The sequence below is a fragment of the Salvelinus namaycush genome, chromosome 10, assembly GCF_016432855.1.
Source record: "Salvelinus namaycush isolate Seneca chromosome 10, SaNama_1.0, whole genome shotgun sequence".
In the NCBI taxonomy this organism is placed as follows: Eukaryota; Metazoa; Chordata; class Actinopteri; order Salmoniformes; family Salmonidae; genus Salvelinus; species Salvelinus namaycush.
This window is the reverse complement of record NC_052316.1, coordinates 29,687,519-29,709,822: the sequence shown is the minus strand read 5'-3', so window position 1 is coordinate 29,709,822 and position 22,304 is coordinate 29,687,519. Positions and strand designations below refer to the sequence as shown.

The window sequence follows — 22,304 nt, the reverse complement described above, 5'->3', positions numbered from 1 at the left end:
TTTCATGCTGCAGTAGATTCCAACATATGTTGGTTGAGTAGTAGAGTTATCCTGTTTGATTTGTTTTTTCACCCCTTTTTCTCCCCAATTTCGTGATATCCAATTGGTAGTTACAGTCTTGTCCATTCGCTGCAACTCCCCTACAGACTCGGGAGAGGCGAAGGTCGAGAGCCATGCGTCCTCCGAAACACGACCCCGTCAAGCCGCACTGCTTCCTGACACATGATCGCTTAACCCAGAAGCCAGCCGCACCAATGTGTTGGAGGAAACACCATATAGGTGGTGACCGAAGTCGGCGTGCATGCGCCCGGACATCCCAGCCGGCCAAACCCTTCCCTAACCCGGACGACGCTGGGCCAATTGTGCGCCGCCTCATGGGTCTCCCGGTCACGGCCGGCTGCAACACAGCATGGGATCATACCCAGATCTGCAGTGACGCCTCTAGCACTGTGATGCAGTGCCTCAGACTGCTGTGCCACTCGGGAGGCAACGTCCTCCTGGTTATTCTTGGTCTCTATCGGCAGAAGGCGGTTTGAAAGCTTCTAGACAGGTAGGCAAGGAGGCAACTGCGTTGGTTCCTGAAGAGACAGACAAACAACAACTACATGGCTACTGAATGAGAAGACACCACTTCCTGAAATGTCCATCTGAAAGCCTATGGAAGAACAGTCAACTGGCATTAGTTTGCAATTGCCACAAACGTTTCCCTGAGATTTCCACTTTTAACTCTGGTCATATTTATAGCTAATAATAGAGATTCAATGTCATGTCTTGCAGTTTTTTCAGCTAGAGCACAGCAGCGCTAACATTAGCAAGTAAGCTAGATTGTCTTGATGCACCGATAAAAATGGCATGCGTAAACAACACTTTACCTTTGTATGATTCATACTCTGAGGGCTAATATTAATACTATGCATGCCAGTTTCTCTTGGCTAAGAGTTGAGGAAAGACTGACTGCGTCACTTCTTGTTTTTATAAGAAACATGTGTTGGAAATTCCAAATTGTTTGCATAGTCAACTTACACACAGCACTGCCACACACACTTACCCCACCAGGCATGCCACCAGGGGTCTTTTCAGTCCCCAGGTCCAGAACAAATTCAAGAAAACATACAGTATTATACAGAACCATGAGTGCATGGAACTCCCTTCCATCTTATATAGTACAAGTGAACAGCAAACCTGGTTTAAAGAAACAAATAAAGCAACACCTCACAGCACAACACCTCTCACCCATGTGACCTACTTGCATGTATGTATTGACATGTATTTGTAACTGATAGGTGCACACACACATTCCATGTTAGTGTTTTTAAATTATGTAAATTGTAAAGTATTTTGTTTGTAATGTCTTTTTCGTTATACGTCGGGCACCATAAGACTAGCTGTCTCCATTGGCGTCGGCTAATGGGAATCCTAATCAAATCAAACCCCTTGGATCCATCTTGTCAAAGCATTTTCATTTGCTTTAACGGTCCTCTGCAAGTCAAAACCTGATTGGCAAAGGAGGAACCAGAGCTTCTAAACCATACTGTAGTGTACTCTCTTTCATGGTTGTGTCGTGTGTCTGCAATCCCCCTGCGACATCATGCGCTAGGACGTTCCGTCAATGACCGTCTCGTCAAATATAACATTCTGCAGTGTATATTAATGTTTGACAAATTCATTGTGTTAATAAATGGAAATGAAATGCATTACAAATATACACATTTTATTATTATTATTATTTTATTATCGACAGTGATACAGGAACTAACTACAGGAACTATTTTTTCCTCTGTTTTTCTTGAGGTAACTTCACCATAAAGCAAACCTAAACATTGAAATGTTTGATTATCATTCCGTTTTTTCAAAGGTGTGGAATGATACAACTTATATGGTATGAAAAATAACATGTAAAAACTTGCTACATCACTTGTTCTAGCAATGTTTTTTAAAATATTAAATACAGTATAAAGCCATTAAAACAGTAGGCAGACTTGAATTAGCTTGCCTTGTGCAACAGGTAGGCAGAGTTTTCCCTTTTGGAAACAAACTCCACATAACGCACCAGTCAAGCTAAATCAAGTAAGCCTACTAATGAACCTAAAAAATTTAAATATTTACCCCTTGTGTAGCGTTCGGGTCTGTGGGACCCATTTTCAATGTTTAGTAGAAGAAAAATTATACAATTAATAATTTTGTTCAACCTGAGACTCATTGGCCTAGGCTTATTTTCTGTGAAGAACATGTAAAAGAACACATTTTCATTGAGTGCACACTCATTTGGAGGGAAGGCGTGAGATGGAAGGAGATGGACCAAACTCATTTACATGCATACTTTGGGGTTCTTTTCATTGCTGGTGTTTTTAGATCCAATGGGGAATCCACAGAATCCCTGTGGGATGCAAAAACTGGCAGAGAACTTTTCTGTGCAACAATGTCTCTGGAAAAATTCCACATTATTTCCAAGATGATCTGCTTCGATAACCGAGACACCAGATCAGCTCGGCGGCAGAGACAATCTAGCTGCAATCAGGTCAGTGTGGGACAAGTGGGTGCCCGCCTTCCCCTGTACTACAACCATGGGCCCAACGTTACTGTTGATGAGCAGCTTAAGCCATTTAGGGGTCACTGCCCCTTCAGGCAGTACATACCATCTAGACCCGCAAAATATGGACTCAAGGTCTGGGCTGCCTGTGATGCTGCTTCATCATATGCGTGGAACTTGCAAGTATATACGGGGAAGGCAGATGGAGGAGCCCCTGAGAAGAACCAAGGGATGCAGGTTGTCCTGGACGTGACAGAGACTCCGTGGCCACAACATCACATGCAATAAGCTGGGACAGGAGCTCCTCAAGAGGAAGCTGACAATGGTAGGAAGTATAGGAACAAAACAAGCCAGAGCTTCCCCCTCAGCTGTTGAATACACAGAACAGGCCTGTCAATTCCTCTAAGTTTGTGTTGACAGCCGACACATCCCTAGTGTCCTACGTGCCAAAGAAAGGCAAAAATGTGGTACTCATGAGTACGCTTCATAGGGATGGGAGAATCTGTGGCCAGGAACATCAAAAAACAGAAATCATATTGGATTACAATGCCACCAAAGGAGGGGTGGACAATTTAGACAAGCTGGTGACTGGCTACAGCTGCAAAATAACCCTATGCTGGACACTTGTGATATTCTTCAACATCTTGGACATCTCGGCGTACAACGCGTTTGTCATCTGGATGGCGTTGAACCCAGATTGGAACAGAGATACTCCAGGAGCTGGGCAAGGTATTGGTGAGACCTCAAATCTAGAGGCGGCAACATATTCCAAGGACCCCAGCTTCTGCAGCCATCGTGAGGAGGATGCTGGTGCCCCATCCACCCGACTTACAGAACCAACAACTCCAATAGCGGAAGTGTGAGTGATGTTGCATGTGTCTGACTCTCCTACCTTGGCCTGCTGTAACTATATATGTGAGTGAGATGTTAGTCAAATCCCTGAACTAAGTGTTTTCATCATTCTAGATTGCAGCCAATAGCAACAAGGAGGACAGGAAGACACACTACACATGCATCAAGTGTAAGACTCTGTCCCTCATGTGGTGTGTAGATCGGCCTTCATTTGTGTTCAATTGGGCTCTTAACTTTTTGGTAAAATGTGTCCTTCCAATTTGTTCAGTTCAAAACCATAAACATCAATATTGATGAAAACCTTGTTTCATTTATATTTGTTCAAGATTAACATGATTTATTCCACCCATGTCTTGATTATAAACTATTTTGGTAAAAAAAAAAAAAAAGAGCACTTTTATTGATAAATGTGATCTAGCAGAGGTAAATGGCAAATATTAACCATGTATGTCGTCTATATTGCTTGTAATTGATTTAAGTCATCATCTAAGTATTAAGTATTTTTACGTAAATTGTGATGGCTGTATTGTTTTAATACCCAATAATGTTGTGGGTCCATCAGACCGGTGAACATTGGGTGAATAACAAAAACATGAACACCACACAAGGGGTTTAAAAGGCCAATCTAGAGCTTCATTTATTTTTGGAACGATAAATGATTTATATGTACCCACTGATTCTTGAACTGTTGTATCCCATCAGAACCCAAAATATACACTTGTTTTACTACAATGTTTTTAAACAAACACTATATAGCTCCAAAACATGGTTGAAACTATCATTTTTATATCATGGATTGTCAGAACTTGCATCCATAGCTCTGTCTATGAGGGGTTACATATCTCCAGCCACATCCCCCAGCGCTTTTTACCGAAATAGGGGCAGGGATAACACTTTGTTATTGTTAACTGCAGATTACCGCATTACAAACTGGATATATAGAGAAATCTATTAGATTCAGAATAGATAATCATGACCAGTTAACAACACAGAACCAAACTGCATTGGATGTAAGTTCTCTTGGTTAGCTGTGTGTGAGTTAGTGGTTTCTATATTAGGCGTTTCTATACTATCAATGGGCGAGACCGATTCATTCTCCCAGTTATCCTTTGTTCCTGTGTCGTCTGTTCCTCTGATGTTGATTGGCTGAGTGAAGGGGAAGGCATGGGTGTTGATTGGATCTGAGGAGTCAGAGGTTTCGCCCTCATCCTCGTCTCTTGGTTTCTCAGCAACAAAGTGTGACAGGAACAGAGTGTGGATCTGGGAGAGGAAGTGGTCTCCCTCCTCCTCTAGCAGGGGCTCCAGATACCTCCCTAAAGATGACATCATCTAGATAGAGACAGAGGGTGTGACAGGGAGGAGAAAGAGAGCAAGATGTTGAGAGATGGAAATGAGGCAGGGATGATAGAGAAAGAAGAGAAAAACTCAGACAGCAGAGAGAGGTGACACAGCAATATGAAACAGGGTAAGAGAGTGAATCGAGACAAGGTGACCTACCTTCTCCAGACAGGTGAGATGAGAGTCCCTGCGGAACGGCCTGTCCATCTGGACACTGCCGTGGGCGTGTTTATACTTGTGGATAATCCACTCTGCCCTCCTCATCAGCTGGCTCCAGTCAGGCTGCTGCTGGGAACACTGGTAGTCAAACCTGTAGGGCAGCTCTGAGAGACGGAAGGAGGAAAGGAGAGGTAGAGGATGAATATGCACACTCAGACTATCTTTTTATTATATTTATATTTTTCTACCAAGTTGATTAGAGGTTGTGAAAGGGGTCCTGTAGTTGATTAGAGGTTGTGAAAGGGGTCATGTTAAGAGGTGTGTGTCATACTCTGTGGTCCAGGTCCTTGGTCCTCTCTGACCATCAGGCAGGTGGTCTGGGAGCGGGGGGAGGGGTTAGCAGGGTCAAACGGACTCACAATCATCCCAATAAACGGGGCTCCGCCTCGAGAGAAATAACTCTGAGAGAAAGAGAGGGAGTCAGAACACAGTTTCTCACACACACACACACACACACACACACACACACACACACACACACACACACACACACACACACACACACACACACACACACACACACACACACACACACACACACACACACACACACACACACACACACACGTACCTGGAACTGGTCCTGTGTGTGTATATCCCGTATAGAGGGGTTTGGGTGGAAGGTGGGGTGAGAGTGGTACCATCCCACTACAGCCAAGCCCAGGCTAGACAACAGCTCACAGGCCTGAGTCTGAGACAAAGGGTCCATCTCACACTGCAGACCTGTACTCGCACTGTTACACGGCTCCGCTGCAACAATCTAGCACATAGACACACACAGAGTGCATTTGGAAAGTATTCAGACCCCTTGACTTTTTCCACATTTTGTTACGTTACAGCCTTATTCTAAAATTAATTAAATCGTGTTTGTCCTCATCAATTTACACACAATACCCCATAATGACAAAGCAAAAACAGGTTTTTAGAAATGTTTGCAAATAAAAGAAAATGAAATATCACTTTTACATAAGTATTCAGACCCTTTACTCAGTACTTTGTTGAAGCACCTTTGGCAGTAATTACAGCCTCAAGTCTTCTTGGGTATGACGCTACAAGCTTGGCACACCTGTATTTAGGCAGTTCCTCCCATTCTTCTCTGCAGATCCTCTCAAGCTCTGTAAGGTTGGTTTGGGAGCGTTGCTGCACAGCTATTTTTAGTTCTTTCCAGAGATGATCGATCGGGTTCAAGTCCGGGCTCTGGCTGGGCCACTCAAAGATATTCAGAGACTTGTCCCGAAGCCACTCCTGCGTTGTCTTGGCTGTGTGCTTAGGGTCGTTGTCCTGTTGGAAGTTGAACCTTCACCCCAGTCTGAGGTCCTGAGCACTCTGGAGCAGGTTTTCAACAAGGATCTCACTGTACTTCGCTCCGTTCATCTTTCCCTTGATCCTAAGTAGTCTCCCAGTCCCTGCGGCTGAAAAACATCCCCACAGCATGATGCCGCCACCACCATGCTTTACCGTAGGGATGGTATTGGCCAGGTGATAAGCGGTGCCAGGTTTCCTCCAGATGTGACGCTTGGCATTCAGGCCAAAAAGTTCAATCTTGGTTTCATCAGACAAGAGAATCTTGTTTCTCATGGTCTGAGAGTCCTTTAAGTGCCTTTTGGCAAACTCCAAGTTGGCTGTCATGTGCCTTTTACTGAGGAGTGGCTTCCATCTGGCCACTCTACCATAAATGCCTGATTGGTGGAGTGCTGCAGAGATGGTTGTCCTTCTGGAAGGTTCTCCCATCTCCACAGAGGAACTCTGGAGCCCTGTCAGAGTAACCAAGTTCTTAGTCACCTCCCTGACCAAGGCTCGTCTCTCCCGATTGTTCAGTTTGACCGGGCGGCCAGCTCTAGGAAGAGTCTTGGTGGTTCCAAACTTCTTCCATTTAAGAATGATGGAGGCCACTGTGTTCTGGGGGACCTTCAATGCTGCAGACATTCTTTCGTACCCTTCCCCAGACCTGTGCCTCGACACAATCCTGTCTCAGAGCGCTTCAGACAATTCCTTCGACCTCGTGGCTTGGTTTTTCCTCTGACATGCACTGTCAACTGTTGGACCTTATATAGACAGGTGTGTGCCTTTCCAAATCATGTCCAATCAATTGAATTTACCACAGGTGGACTCCAATCAAATTGTAGAAACATCTCAAGGATGATCAATGGAAACAGGATGCACCTGAGCTCAATTTCAAATCTCATAGCAAAGGGTCTGAATACTTATGTAAATAAGACATACACACACGGTTGAAGTCGGAAGGTTACATACACTTAGATTTGAGTCATTAAACCTCGTTTTTCAACCACTCCACATGGGGACAAAGATCGTACTTTTTGGAGAAATGTCCTCTGGTCTGATGAAACAAAAATAGAACTGTTTGGCCATAATGACCATCGTTATGTTTGGAGGAAAAAGGGGGAGGCTTGCAAGCCGAAGAACACCATCCCAACCGTGAAGCACGGGGATGGCAGCATCATGTTGTGGGGGTGATTTTCTGAAGGAGGGACTGGTGCACTTCACAAAATAGATAGCATCATGAGGCAGAAAAATTATGTGGATATATTTAAGCAACATCTCAAGACATCAGTCAGGAAGTTAAAGCTTGGTCACAAATGGGTCTTCCAAATGGACAATGACCCCAAGCATACTTCCAAAGTTGTGGCAAAATGGCTTAAGGACAACAAAGTCAAGGTATTGGAGTGGCCATCACAAAGCCCTGACCTCAATCCTATAGAAAATGTGTGGGCAGAACTGAAAAAGTGTGTGCGAGCAAGGAGGCCTACAAACCTGCCTCAGTTACACCAGCTCTGTCAGGAGGAATGGGCCAAAATTCACCCAACTTATTATTTAAGCTTGTGGAAGGCTACCTGAAATGTTTGACCTAAGTTAAACAATTTAAAGGCAATGCTACCAAATACTAATTGAGTGTATGTAAACTTCTGACCCACTGGGAATGTGATGAAATAAATAAAAAGCTGAAATAAATAATTCTCTCTACTATTATTCTGACATTTCACATTCTAAAAATAAAAGTGGTGATCCTAACTGACCTAAGACAGGGAATTTTTACTAGGATTAAATGTCAGCAACTGTTCTGCCTGCGGCTATGGAACCCTGATCTGTTCACTGGACGTGCTACCTGTCCCAGACCTGCTGTTTTCAACTCTCTAGAGACAGCAGGAGCGGTAGAGATACTCTTAATGATCAGCTATGAAAAGCCAACTGACATTTACTCCTGAGGTGCTGACTTGCTGCACCCTCGACAACTACTGTGATTATTATTATTTGACCATGTTGGTCATTTATGAACATTTGAACATCTTGGCCATATTCTGTTATAATCTCCACCCGGCACAGCCAGACTGGCCACCCCTCATAGCCTGGTTCCTCTCTAGGTTTCTTCCTAGGTTTTGGCCTTTCTAGGGAGTTTTTAGCCACCGTGCTTCTACACCTGCATTGCTTGCTGTTTGGGGTTTTAGGCTGGGTTTCCGTACAGCACTTTGAGATATCAGCTGATGTACGAAGGGCTTTATAAATACATTTGATTTGATTTGTGAAAAACTGTATGACACTTCAGACTTCAACACATTTGCAAACATTTCTAAAAACCTGTTTTCACTGTCATTATGCAGTATTTTCTGTAGATTGAGGATTATTATTATTTTTTAATCCATTTTAGAATAAGGCTGTAACGTAACAAAATGTGGAAAAAGTCAAGGGGTCCGAATACTGTCTGAATGCACTGTAGGACACAGGATAGACTAGTGTTATTAGCATTTTCTTTATCAACATCATCATCATGAGGTGGTAGTCTCACCTTCAGGACTTTGTCTCCCTCGCTGTAGGATCCTCCCAGTAGCCCGATGACCTCACCCATCGACACATGGGCATGCTGGGTAAAAATACAAACACTAAGACCTTGGTAAACAACCCATAGCTCTGTCTGTGTGTTCATGTGTGAACATTGTTGCTTTATTAAATACGTGTAGATGTGTGTACCTACCATGTCCATGATGAGGAGAGCCTCGGCACACACCATCACCTGAAAGGGCTCCTGCCTTTCCTTTCCAAACACACGACACGGAATCAGCTGGAACGGATCAAGCAACCTGATAATGGAGAAAGAGACTTTTAATGCATGTAATTTACAGTACACATTTCTAAGGATCCAGTGTTGACAACACACAGACATCATTGGTAGTATACACCACCCACTCACCCTCTGTGCCTGGAGACCTTACAGGGTTTATGCGGTCTCCTCATCTCTCTCCTCAGGGCTAGCTCCTCTGCACTCAGGTGCTCGTATGTCTGTCCCTCCAGGTCTTTAGCGTCACGCCAGTTCCCCCACACGTCCCTCACACGACGCTTCCTGGTTCGCTACGACACACAACCAATCAACATGTCATACAGCTATAACAGGTCACAGATGCCTCATTTTATGCACACTTCGACAATAACACCGAACCGTGCGCGAGGGCCCCCATCGATCCAGAGGACTGGGCGATCTCGCTCTCTCCGAGGCCGACATTAAATCAGGTCAACACTCACAAGGCTTCACGTCACAATTACTACCACCCTGTAGCACTTACATCTGTAATAATGAAGTTCTTTGAAAGACTGGTTATGGCACACATCATCCCAGACACCCTAGACCCACAATTTGCATACCGCCCAACAGATCCATAGATGGCGCAATCTCATTTTGATATTTTATCTTTATTTAACTAGGCAAGTCAGTTAAGAACAAATTCTTATTTTCAATGACAGCCTAGGAACAGTGGGTTAACTGCCTGTTCAGGGGCAGAACAGATTTGTACCTTGTCAGCGCGGGGATTCGAACTTGCAACCTTTCGGTTACTAGTCCAACGCTCTAACCACTAGGGTACCCTGCCGCCCCATATTAATTGCACTCCATATGTCCCTAACCCACCTAGATAAGAGGAATACCTTTGTGAGAATGCTGTTCATTGATTACAGCTTAACGTTCAACACCATTGTCCCCTCCAAGCTCGGCACCTGGGACTGAAGACCTCCCTCTGCAACTGGATCCTGGATTTCCTGACAGGCCGACACCAGGTGGTGAGGGTAGGCAACATCACCTCCGCCACGCTGACCATCAACACGGGAACCCCACGGGGGTGTGTGCTCAGTCCCCTCCTGTACTCCCTGTTCACCGGACTGCGTGGCCACGCCCGACTCCAACACCATCATCAAGTTTGCTGACAACACAACGGTTGTAGGCCTGAGCCCCGGCGACGAGGAGACAGCCTACAGGGAGGAGGTCAGTGACATGGAAGTTTGGTGCCGGGACAACAACCTCTCCCTCAATGTCAGTAAGACAAAGACCACGCCCTCATCTACATCAACGGGGCTACAGTGGAGCGGGTTGAGAACTTCAAGGTCCTGGGTGTCCAAATCCCTAAGGACTTAAAATGATGCACTCACACGCGCAGAGTAGTGAAGAGGGAGTGACAGCTCCTCTTCCCCTCATAGCATTGAGAAGGTTTGGCATAGGCCCTCAAAATGTTGTACAGCTGCACCATTGAGAACATCTTAACCGGCTGCATCACTGCTTGGTATGGCAACAGCACCGTCCTCGATCATATGGAGCAACAGAAGGTGGTGCGGACAGCCCAGTACAACATTGGGGCGAGCTCCCTGCCATCCAGGACATCTATATCAGGCGGTGTGAAAGGAAGGCCCTAAAAATTGTCAAAAACTCCAGCCACCAAGCCATAGGCTGTTCTCTCTGCTTCCTCAAGGCAAGCGGTACTGGTGCATCAAGTCTGACACCAACAGGCTCCGGAACAGCTTCTATCCATAAGACTGCTAAATAGCTAACAGAATGGCTACATAGACTATCTGTGTTGACCATTGTATTTTATACTGTCTCTATGCACACTCACAGGGCTCTACACACTCCAACACACATAACATGCACACACATTTATACTGACTATACAAATGCACAAACACTCACATAAAATATTAATTCACGCTGCTACTCTGTTTATCAAATATCCCTGATGCCTAGTTACCTTACCCCTATACATACACTACATGACCAAAAGTATGTGGACACCTGCTCGTCGAACATCTCATTCCAAAATCATGGGTATTAATATGGAGTTGGTCCCCCCTTTGCTGCTATAACAGCCTCCACTCTTCTGGGGAGGTTTTCCACTCGATGTTGGAACATTTCTGCAGGGACTTGCTTCCATTCAGCTACAAGAGCATTGGTGAGGTCGGGCACTAAGGTTGGGCGATTAGGTCTGGCTCACAGTCGGCGTTTCAATTAATCCCAAAGGTGTTCAATGGGGTTGAGGTCAGGGCTCTGTGCAGGCCAGTCAAGTTCTTCCATACCGATCTCGTCAAACCATTTCTGTATGGACCTCGCTTCATGCGCGGGGGCATTGTCATGCTGAAACAGGAAAGGGCCTTCCCCAAACTGTTGCCACAATGTTGGAAGCATAGCATTTTCAAGACTGTCATTCTATGCTGTAGCGTTAATATTTACCTTCACTGGAACTAAGGGGACTAGCCCGAACCATGAAAAACAAACTTTACAGTTGGCACTATGCATTGGGGCAGGTAGCGTTCTACGGGCATCAACCAAACCCAGATTCGTCCGTCAGACTGCCAGATGGTGAAGCGTGAATCATCACTCCAGAGAACACGTTTCTCCACTGCTCCATAGTCCAATGAAGGCGAACTTTACACCACTCCAGCCGACGCTTGGCATTGCGCATGGTGATCTTAGGCTTGTGTGCAGCTGCTCGGCCATGGAAACCCACTCTAGACGAACAGTTCTTGTCCTAATGTTGCTTCCAGAGGCAGTTTGGAACTCTGTAGCGAGTGATGCAACTGATTATTACGCGCTGCACGCTTCAGCACTCGCCGGTCCTGCAATGTGAGCTTGTGTGGCCTACCACTTCGCGGCTGAGCAGTTGATGATCCTATACGTTTCCACTTCACAATAACAGCACTTACAGTTGACAGGCGCAGCTCTAGCAGGGCAGAAAATTGACGAACAGACTTGGAAAGGTGGCATCCTATGACGGTGCCACGTTGAAAGTCACTGAGCTCTTCAGTAAGGTCATTCTACTGCCAATGTATTCTATGGAGATTGCTGTGTGCTCGATTTTATACACCTGTCAGCAACAGGTGTGGCTGAAATAGCCGAATCCACTAATTTGAAGGGATGTCTACATAATTCTGTATATATAGTGTATCTACCTCTATCACTCCAGTATCCCTGCACACTGTAAATATAGTATTGGAACTGACCCTGTATATAGCTTCTTACTTTCTCGAGTTCTTCTGATTTACATTTTTTGTGTTTGTATTCTACCTTGTGTTACTTTTTGTGCTATATTGATTACTGCATTGCTGGGTGTGGAGCTCACACAGGACCACGTGCTGACAGACCAATCACGGGCCGGCAGCATAGAGTTGACTCTCAGGCAGGATGAAAACGCCTAAATCGACCATAATCCTTTGCTAGTTACGGCCACTTTCACCATGATCCTTAGCGACTTGTTGGTGCCATTCAGCCCCATTCAGCAATATGGCACGCTTCAAATTCAAATACTTCCAGCTGCATGCGCCATTGGAAGTTTTCCATAGGGACACGTGGATGACGTCAGCGATATTACTAGCTACTGGTTTTAATGTCTATGGATAGAACAGCACAATATGAACTGAAAATATTTTTCCCACGCTGCCTGACGCTCCTCTCCTCCATTTCATCAACAAAACAATAACAAATGTGCTGAGGCAAACTGCAGCTGTTTCCCTAAATGTAGATTCAATCTTTAATAAACCAAATATAAATGACCAACCTAGGCCTGACAAATACCTGACATTGATAGGTGTTCTCTCACAATGCTCTATTGTCTGGACCAGCTAGAGGGGTCTGGGATACAGTAGGGGGTCAGAGGTTACAGAGGTCAGGGGTTGACTCACCATGCTCTGTAGTCTTTGGGCCAGCTGGTATTCCAGAGTGTCTCGGCTCTCTCTGGGTTTAGAACGATCCACCACCCTGGGACGGTTATACACTGCCTGATCTGGAGGGGAAGAGTGGAGAGAATAGACAGGTAGATCAGACAAATCAGAAAGATTTGCATAACCAAGAAAGATAGACTGAGAAAAAGAATGAGAGAACCACACTAGTAGTGAGTCCTAGTTACCACAGTTGAAGTTGATGCCTCCTATCAGCTCCAGGTAGGTGTGTATTCTGCCGATACAGTTGACATCTCCACAGTTCTTCAGACCAGGACGCACTGACGTCTTGTTCAAGTACTTGGGCTTACTCTTCAACCTGAGACAAACAAACACAAAAAGCATGTTGAAAGTGAAACCTTGATGTCTCTGATTGGTTGTGATTGTGTGAGTGTGTACCATTGGTCCAGCATGTAGTTCCTGATCCTCAGGTATCTCTCTGGGGTTTTGGATGGCCGTCCCTCAAAGAATTCTGGGATAGCTCGTTTCTCCTCCTCAGTGATAGTCGCCAGGTCCAGCTCCGCTTCCTGCTCGGGGGCTGTAAGCTCCTCCTCTTCAAACTCCTCCCCTTGCCACCCAGACCCCCCTGTCTCCTCTTCAGACTCCACTGGGTCCCTCAGGGGCTCAGCAGTTCCCCCCTCACACTGTCCGCTGGGTGCCTGCTCTGCTGGGCAGGGAGCTGTGAGGGCAGATGGGGGGCTACAGTTAGGCTGCTCCTGATCCGTCTCTTCCAGCCTGGGGTGTGTCTGGTTGGGTTGCACCTGGTGGGTTACTCCATGGTTGTCCAGCTCCTCTGGCGCTCCAGGCTCATGTGTCTCAGTCCTAACTCCAGCTTGGAGGTCCTCAACATTCCCCTCAATATTTCTCTCTCCTCCATTTCCTCCTCCACTACTTCCCTCATCGCTGAAGTCATCAGTGATGTCCACCTCCTCTTCCTCTTCGTCCCCCAGTCTCTCTATCCGGACAGCGTTGGTCAGAGCTGACAGGTGGGTGGGGACAGACAGGCCAGAGGTGAACACTGTTGACCCTGTCTCTGGGACCTGGCCTAAAACCAGCGGGGCTGTAGGGCTTGTCACTGCAGTAGTATTGCACTCTGATTTAGCCTGCAGGCAGAGAGGACAGGGCGAGTGACATGGTGAAAGAGGACAGGGAGAGTGACATGGTGAAAGAGGACAGGGAGAGTGACATGGTGAAAGAGGACAGGGAGAGTGACATGGTGAAAGAGGACAGGGAGAGTGACATGGTGAAAGAGGACAGGGAGAGTGACATGGTGAAAGAGGACAGGGACTGTAGGATATCTCTAATATATCCTGGTTGGCTGAGCTGGGAGAGATGTCGACTAGAGGACAGTGTTACCTTGTGTTTGAAGTACTGTCTGGCGTAGCTCTTCACCTGTAGAATGGTCCGACTGCCTACCAGCTTGGAGATCTTAGTCCATCTACGGCCAAACTGAGCCTGGGGGTATAAAAAGTAGGGTGTCATCTGAGATCAGTGAGGAGAGGAGAAGAGAGGAGAAGAGAGGGTCGTACCAGTCCTGTCTCAAACAGCTCCTTCTCCTGCTGAGACCAGCGAGTGGCTGTGGAGGAGCTTGAACCTGAAGGCTTGGCAGGAGACCTGGGTGAAAACACAGCAGTAACAGTATCATGTCAGAGGCAACAACACATCACATCAGAGGGGTGGGAAGTGAACGTTTTCACAAGAGGTTTAGAGCAACACACGGACAAATGGGACAACTGACTCACTTCTTCACTTTGGGTTTAGGCTTGCAGTTAGGTGAGTTGGCCCACACACTCTTGGACATCTCTTTACCTGTCAAATAATACCTAGAAAAGTGCTTAATAAGGACTAGAACACATCTTATATCAAGAAAGACAGACACACAAACACATCAAAATCTATCCCAGGTGTGTGTGTGGTCTATGAGAAGGATACTGTTCCTCCAGCAGTATGTTCTCCTCTCTGTTCTCTGCACTGATAGAGCTGTCTAGTTCCCATGGCTACAGGGGAGAGAGAGTCAACACACACAAGACCATCACACAGTACTTCCATCATGGCATATTGATTTGGCAGCAACACTTCTTACCAAGACTCCAGTCATGTTCTTCCATGCTGACTGCGGGTACTGGTTCAGGAGTAGAGCTGCTCCCTCACCAAAGCCCCTGACATAGAAGTGATGATATAGCTATTATCTCTCACTCTAGCAGGAATGTGATAATGATGTACACACCTTTTCTATTCATATACAGTCCATACACACCTTTATACACTGCTCAAAAAAATAAAGGGAACACTTAAACAACACAATGTAACTCCAAGTCAATCACACTTCTGTGAAATCAAACTGTCCACTTAGGAAGCAACACTGATTGACAATAAATTTCACATGCTGTTGTGCAAATGGAATAGACAAAAGGTGGAAATTATAGGCAATTAGCAAGACACCCCCAATAAAGGAGTGGTTCTGCAGGTGGTGACCACAGACCACTTCTCAGTTCCTATGCTTCCTGACTGATGTTTTGGTCACTTTTGAATGCTGGCGGTGCTTTCACTCTAGTGGTAGCATGAGACGGAGTCTACAACCCACACAAGTGGCTCAGGTAGTGCAGCTCATCCAGGATGGCACATCAATGCGAGCTGTGGCAAGAAGGTTTGCTGTGTCTGTCAGCGTAGTGTCCAGAGCATGGAGGCGCTACCAGGAGACAGGCCAGTACATCAGGAGACGTGGAGGAGGCCGTAGGAGGGCAACAACCCAGCAGCAGGACCGCTACCTCCGCCATTGTGCAAGGAGGAGCACTGCCAGGGCCCTGCAAAATGACCTGCAGCAGGCCACAAATGTGCATGTGTCTGCTCAAACGGTCAGAAACAGACTCCATGAGGGTGGTATGAGGGCCCGACGTCCACAGGTGGGGGTTGTGCTTACAGCCCAACACCGTGCAGGACGTTTGGCATTTGCCAGAGAACACCAAGATTGGCAAATTCGCCACTGGCGCCCTGTGCTCTTCACAGATGAAAGCAGGTTCAGACTGAGCACATGTGACAGATGTGACAGAGTCTGGAGACGCTGTGGAGAATGTTCTGCTGCCTGCAACATCCTCCAGCATGACCGGTTTGGCGGTGGGTCAGTCATGGTGTGGGGTGGCATTTCTTTGTGGGGCCGCACAGCCCTCCATGTGCTCGCCAGAGGTAGCCTGACTGCCATTAGGTACCGAGATGAGATCCTCAGACCCCTTGTGAGACCATATGCTGACACATGCACATTTGTGGCCTGCTGGAGGTCATTTTGCAGGGCTCTGGCAGTGCTCCTCCTTGCACAAAGGCGGAGGTAGCGGTCCTGCTGCTGGGTTGTTGTAGACCTCCACAAGTCTGGTTCATCCTTGGGAGCAATTTCCAAACGCCTGAAGGTACCACGTTCATCTGTACAAACAATAGTACGCAAGTATGAACACCATGGGACCATGCAGCCATCATACCGCTCAGGAAGGAGACTCGTTCTGTCTCCTAGAGTTGAACGTACTTTGGTGCGAAAAGTGCAAATCAATCCCAGAACAACAGCAAAGGAACTTGTGAAGATGCTGGAGGAAACAGGCACAAAAGTATCTATAGGACTCGTTTTACTGTGGCTATATCGACATAACCTGAAAGGCCGCTCAGCAAGGAAGAAGCCACTGCTCCAAAACCGCCATATTAAAGCCAGACTACGGTTTGCAACTGCACATGGGGACAAAGATCATACTTTTTGGAGAAATGTCCTCTGGTCTGATGAAACAAAAATAGAACTGTTTGGTCATAATGACCATCATTATGTTTGGAGGCAAAAGGGGGAGGCTTGCAAGCCGAAGAACACCATACCAACCGTGAAGCACGGGGGTGGCAGCATCATGTTGTGGGGGTGCTTTGCTGAAGGAGGGACTGGTGCACTTCACAAAATAGATGGCATCATGAGGAATGACAATTATGTGGATATATTGAAGCAACATCTCAAGACATCAGTCAGGAAGTTAAAGCTTGGTCGCAAATGGGTCTTCCAAATGGACAATGACCCCAAGCATACTTCCAAAGTTGTGGCAAAAGGGCTTAAGGACAACAAAGTCAAGGTATTGGAGTGGCCATCACAAAGCCCTGACCTCAATCCTATAGACAATTTGTGGGCAGAACTGAAAAATCGTGTGCGAGCAAGGAGGCCTACAACTCAGTTACACCAGCTCTGTCATGAGGAATGGGTCAAAATTCACCCAACTTATTGTGGGAAGCTTGTGGAAGGCTACCCGAAACGTTTGACCCAAGTTAAACAATTTAAAGGCAATGCTACCAAATACTAATTGAGTGTATGTAAACTTCTGACCCACTGGGAATGTGATGAAATAAATAAAAGCTGAAATAAATCACTACTATTATTCTGACATTTCACATTCTTAAAATAAAGTGCTGATCCTAACTGACCTAAGACAGGGAATTTTTACTAGGATCAAATGTCAGGAATTGTGAAAAACTGAGTTTAAATGTATTTGGCTGCGTAAGTAAACTTCCGACTTCAACTGTATACACACAGTACCAGTAAAAGTTTTGGACACATACTCATTCAAGGGTTTTTCTTTATTTTTACTATTTTCTAGATTGTAGAATAATAGTGAAGACATCACAACTATGAAATAAAACATATAGAATCATGTACTAACCAAAAAAGTGTTCAAAAAACACATTTTAGATTCATCAAAGTAGCCACCCTTTGCCTTGATGACAGCTTTGCAGACTCTTGGCATTCTCTCAACCAGCTTCATGAGGTAGTCACCTGGAATGCAATTCAATTAACAAGTGTGCCTTGGTAAAGTTAATTTGTGGAATTTCATTCCTCCTTAATGCGAATGAGCCAATCAAGTGTGTTGTGACAAGGTAGGAGTGGTATACAGAAGATAGCCCTTTTTGGTAAAAGACCAAGTCCATATTATGGCAAGAACAGCTCAAACAAGCAAAGAGAAACGACAGTCCATCATTCATTTAAGACATGAAGGTCAGTCAATCCGGAACATTTCAAGAACTTTGAAGGAGTCTTCAAGTGCAGTCGCAAAAACAATCAAGCGCTATGATGAAACTGGCTCTCATGAGGACCGCCACAGGAAAGGAAGACCCAAAGTTACCTCTGCTGCAGAGGATAAGTTCATTCGAGTTACCAGCCTCAGAAATTGCAGCCCAAATAAATGCTTCACAGAGTTCAAGTAACAGACATCTCAACATCAACTGTTCAGGAGAGACTGCATGCATCAGGCCTTCATGGTCGAATTACTGCAAAGAAACCACTACTAAAGGACACCAATAATAAGAAGAGACTAACTTGGGGCAAGAAACACAAGCAATGGACATTAGACCGGTGGAATTCTGTCCTTTGGTCTGATGAGTTCAAATTTGAGATTTCTGGTTCCAACCGCTGTGTATTTGTGAGATGTCGAGTAGGTGAACGGATCTCCGCATGTGTGGTTCCCACCGTGAAGTATGGAGGAGTTGTGATGGTGTGGGGATGCTTTGCTGGTGACACTGTCTGTGATTAATTTAGAATTCAAGGCACACTTAACCAGTATGGCTACAACAGAATTCTACAGCGATACGCCATCCCATCTGGTTTGCGCTTCATGGGACTATCATTTGTTTTCAACAGGACAATGACCCAACACACCTCCAGGCTGTGTAAGGGCTATTTGACCAAGGAGAGTGATGGAGTGCTGCATCAGATGACCTGGCCTCCACAATCACCCGACCTCAACCCAATTGAGATGGTTTGGGATGAGTTGGACCGCAGAGTGAAGGAAAAGTAGCTAACAAGTGCACAGAAAATGTGGGAACTCCTTCAAGACTGTTGGAAAATGATTTCAGGTGAAACTGGTTGAGAGAATGCCAAGAGTGTGCAAAGCTGTCAAGGCAAAGGGTGGCTACTTTGAAGAATCTCAAATACAACATATTTTGATTTGATTAACACTTTTTTGGTTACTACATGATTCCATGTGCTACTTCATAGTTTTGATGTCTTCACTATTATTCTACAATTTAGAAAATAGTAAAACATTTAGAAAAACCCTTAAATAAGTGTGCGTGTCTGGTACTGTATGTACTGTATGTATGTATGTATGTATGCATGTATGCATGTATGTGTGTAAGTGTGTATAATGCTCGGGCATTGTTTGTTTTGATATTTCATAATTTCAAAAATTTGAGGGATTTGTGTGCATTGTTTTTTATTGTTAGGTATTACTGCACTGTTGGAGCTAGAAACTTAAGCATTTCGCTGTACCTGCAATTACATCCGTAAAATATGTGTATGCAACCAATAAAATTTTATTTGATAACAAGGACAACATATACATATGTGCTTATGTATTGTATGCATGCAACTGTCAGTAGGGAATTTGTTGGTTCTAATGTTGTTATTTATTTGTGGGCTGGTGAATGCAGTACATCTATGCTTGCTAACTTGGTGTCTAATAACTACACCCAGTTATCAAGTAGGAAATTTCAGAGTTTCCTAGTTCCGACTAGCACATGAACACAGCATAGATGTACTGTATTCTGTCATATTGTATGTGGACACCAGGAAGAGTAGTAAAAACCATCCCTGTTCTATCAAAAAAGAACTGCTGCAGCAAAGACAGTGGAGTGGGCGTGTCATGAGTGTCAGGTTTCACGTGGCTGAGGCAGATAGATGACTGGAGCCACATCAGTCTCTTTGAAATTTGTCTCTACGACGTTGTTTGGTAGTCGAAGGGGGCGACCATTACATGTTAAATTAACTAGCTAAAATAATGTACTGATCAAGCGACCTGTTGTCATCAGCTAACGTTAGCAGCTAGTTACCGTGCTAGCCATGTCTTTTGCGTGTCCAAACGGTTATTTTTTATTTAACTGGCTTTGGTTCTCTGAATCGCCAAAATATCGTTTAAACGTTATATTAATGACTTTTAGCCCATCAATGAAACACAAAAAAAACGCTCTTACCCCAATTTAGCGTCATATTCGTCTCCTTCGATATCAACGTCCAGCTCGTCCGCCATGTTGGCTACAGACAAATTTCAAACAAGGGGCTAAGTGTACTCATTCACAACAATGACAGGATTCCTCGACATCGACACCAAGTGGTGGGAGTGTGATACAGTCACTTTTCCACATTGGGCAATGCAAGCGGTGGAGAACATATTTGGAAGGAGTGTTGAGACTCAATACTTTTAAAATATTTAGCTTTCCTAACCTCTTCTCCTTCATTACCACTGATAAATGAAAGATCTACAGTGCTGTCTGCAGTCTGAAGTGGCTCCTTCTCATTTCCTACCACTCATTTGAAGGCAAAGGACACAACAGGACACCATGTTCAGAAAAGTATAATTTTTTAATTTGACACATTTACATATACAGAACATTAGTCTGTATATCCCAGATTATAAACTGGGTGGTCCAAACCCTGAATGCTTATTGGCTGACAGCCATGGTACATCAGACCATATACCACAGGTATAACAAAACCTTTATTTTTACTGGTCTAATTACTACATTGGTAACCAGTTTATAATAAGGCACCTCAGGGATTTGTGGTATATGGCCAATATACCACGGCTAAAGGCTGTATCCAGGCACTCCGTGTTGCGTCGTGCTTAAGAAAATCCCTTAGCCGTGGTATAATGGCCATATACCACAACCCCTCAAGCCTTATTGCTAAAATATACTCTCCTCGTTCCATCATCAGGTTAGTAAAACAGACACCTTCTCCTAAACAACTTGTCTGTAGGTTCAAAACATTGAGTTTGTTGTTAGTAAGAGGCCGTCATTGTCTTGTGCAGAAAGGAACAAAAAAGGTTGGAGAAGAGCATCAATGACATTCTATAAATTAAAAATATTCATTTTATTGATTAATCTCCCATGGTGATGCTTGCCTGAGCATCAGCTAAAATACTTTGACACAAAATGGTGGGCAGAGACAGACCGTGGCAATACAACCCATTGTAATTGGCTTAGAGAAGCTGTAACTGAGACGGAGAGGGCTCATAATGGCTCAATGCAAGACCCCTTGAACATCACCCTGTTATCGTATAGTAAGTTACTCTCCCATTGTAAAAGTGGAGAAAGAGTGGATACTGCCGCACTGTATTATTGCTTATTTAATATCTGAAAGCAGGGATAGGTTGAAAGCCAGAAGGGTTTACTACAAAGCAGGTTCAATAAATTATCCTGTTGACATTTAGATATGCCCATTTCAAGCATATATAAGTTTAGCATTCTTAAATGAAACAGAAAACCAATAGCTATCTGTTTATTTATCAAAGTTACCTGGCTATTTCATTGAGCATGCTTTGTGGTACACCCTTCAGTCCGAGAGGTGAACAAGTCATGTTTTGTTTTGCGTGAGCAGTTTGGTGTCCAGCCACAAGATGGCGGTGTGGTATTACTCATCAACACAGCAGCGCATTGCGTATTTATAGAAAAACTCTTTTGTAACATAGATAGCAGTTAGAGAGAGAAATCCGACAAAATTTGTCAGCAGCTCCAAAATGTTGGCACATATCTCAGTGCATCAACCACATCTGTATGTTTGTCAAAGTGCGTATATGACAGAGCTACAAAACAATAAAATAAAGCCAAATAACAGTCAATTAGATGATTTCCCAACCACTCCCACCTCCTTCAGTCACCCGCAACCCTTTTCCCACAAACATTCCTGCCTCTTTTACCCCCCAGTGCAGGGTGTGATTGCTGTGATGACACAGCTGTGTGTTAGATAGCATTCTATTTCTGTCACAAGAGAAAAAGAGAGCGAAAGGGGCAGGGCAGGTTCCATTTCACTTCTGCCTGTATGACTGAAACCTGACTCTCCTGTCGGCACTAAGTCTGACAGACCATCAGGACAGAGTTATAGTAGGACGAAAAGGAGGGAGTAGAAGAGAACAGCAGTGATTTAGAGAGTTACATATGGAACCATTCCCTTTCCCCTACTCCACTTCTCTATTCGCTGGAACTGGCAGACAGCAGCGGTTTCAATGAAGAAGTGTGTGGGTTTGAGTGTGTGTAAGTAAGAGATTGTGTGTGTGTGAGAATGAGTGTGTTTTTGAAAGAGAGTGAGGGTGAAAGGCCATGTGTGTTCTGCCTCAGTGTTGCTGTCCACTCCAGCCAGTGTTTGGAAGGCCACAGTTCTGGCAGTTTGGCACAGACAGCTAAATCAGAATCTCTAAGGCGTATCAATAACCTACTCTACAATAAAGTGTTTCGCAACATGACTCACAGGTCACATACTGGAAGACATGACACAGAGACAGGACAGTCACACACCTCAGTGTCTGGAAGAAATAGTTGAGAGGTCACATTACCATATTAAATTAGAAATACTTGTTCATTTACGCTCGCTTTT

The 22,304-nt window shown here is 44.9% G+C and overlaps 1 protein-coding gene across 4 annotated transcripts; it reads right to left on the bottom strand.

Annotated features, from left to right (window-relative positions):
- Window positions 1–3,778: 3,778 nt before the first annotated feature.
- On the bottom strand, window positions 3,779–19,963 carry LOC120054949 (histone H2A deubiquitinase MYSM1-like). 4 transcript variants are annotated; one of them, XM_039002722.1, is made up of 16 exons: window positions 19,907–19,963; window positions 15,009–15,084; window positions 14,858–14,922; window positions 14,668–14,748; window positions 14,455–14,539; window positions 14,282–14,380; window positions 13,325–14,028; window positions 13,114–13,244; window positions 12,890–12,990; window positions 9,144–9,301; window positions 8,928–9,033; window positions 8,742–8,816; window positions 5,511–5,699; window positions 5,211–5,340; window positions 4,880–5,043; window positions 3,779–4,711 (listed from the first exon to the last, which is right to left on the bottom strand). In XM_039002722.1, the coding sequence occupies exons 1-16, from the start codon at window positions 19,960–19,962 to the stop codon at window positions 4,340–4,342; spliced, it is 2,592 nt and encodes an 863-aa protein (XP_038858650.1). In that variant the 5' UTR covers window position 19,963; the 3' UTR covers window positions 3,779–4,339. The 4 variants fall into 4 exon arrangements, with proteins under 4 accessions (XP_038858650.1, XP_038858652.1, XP_038858651.1 ...); XM_039002724.1 differs by lacking the exon at window positions 14,858–14,922 and having other exon boundaries at window positions 19,907–19,923; XM_039002723.1 differs by lacking the exons at window positions 14,858–14,922; window positions 15,009–15,084.
- Window positions 19,964–22,304: the final 2,341 nt, after the last annotated feature.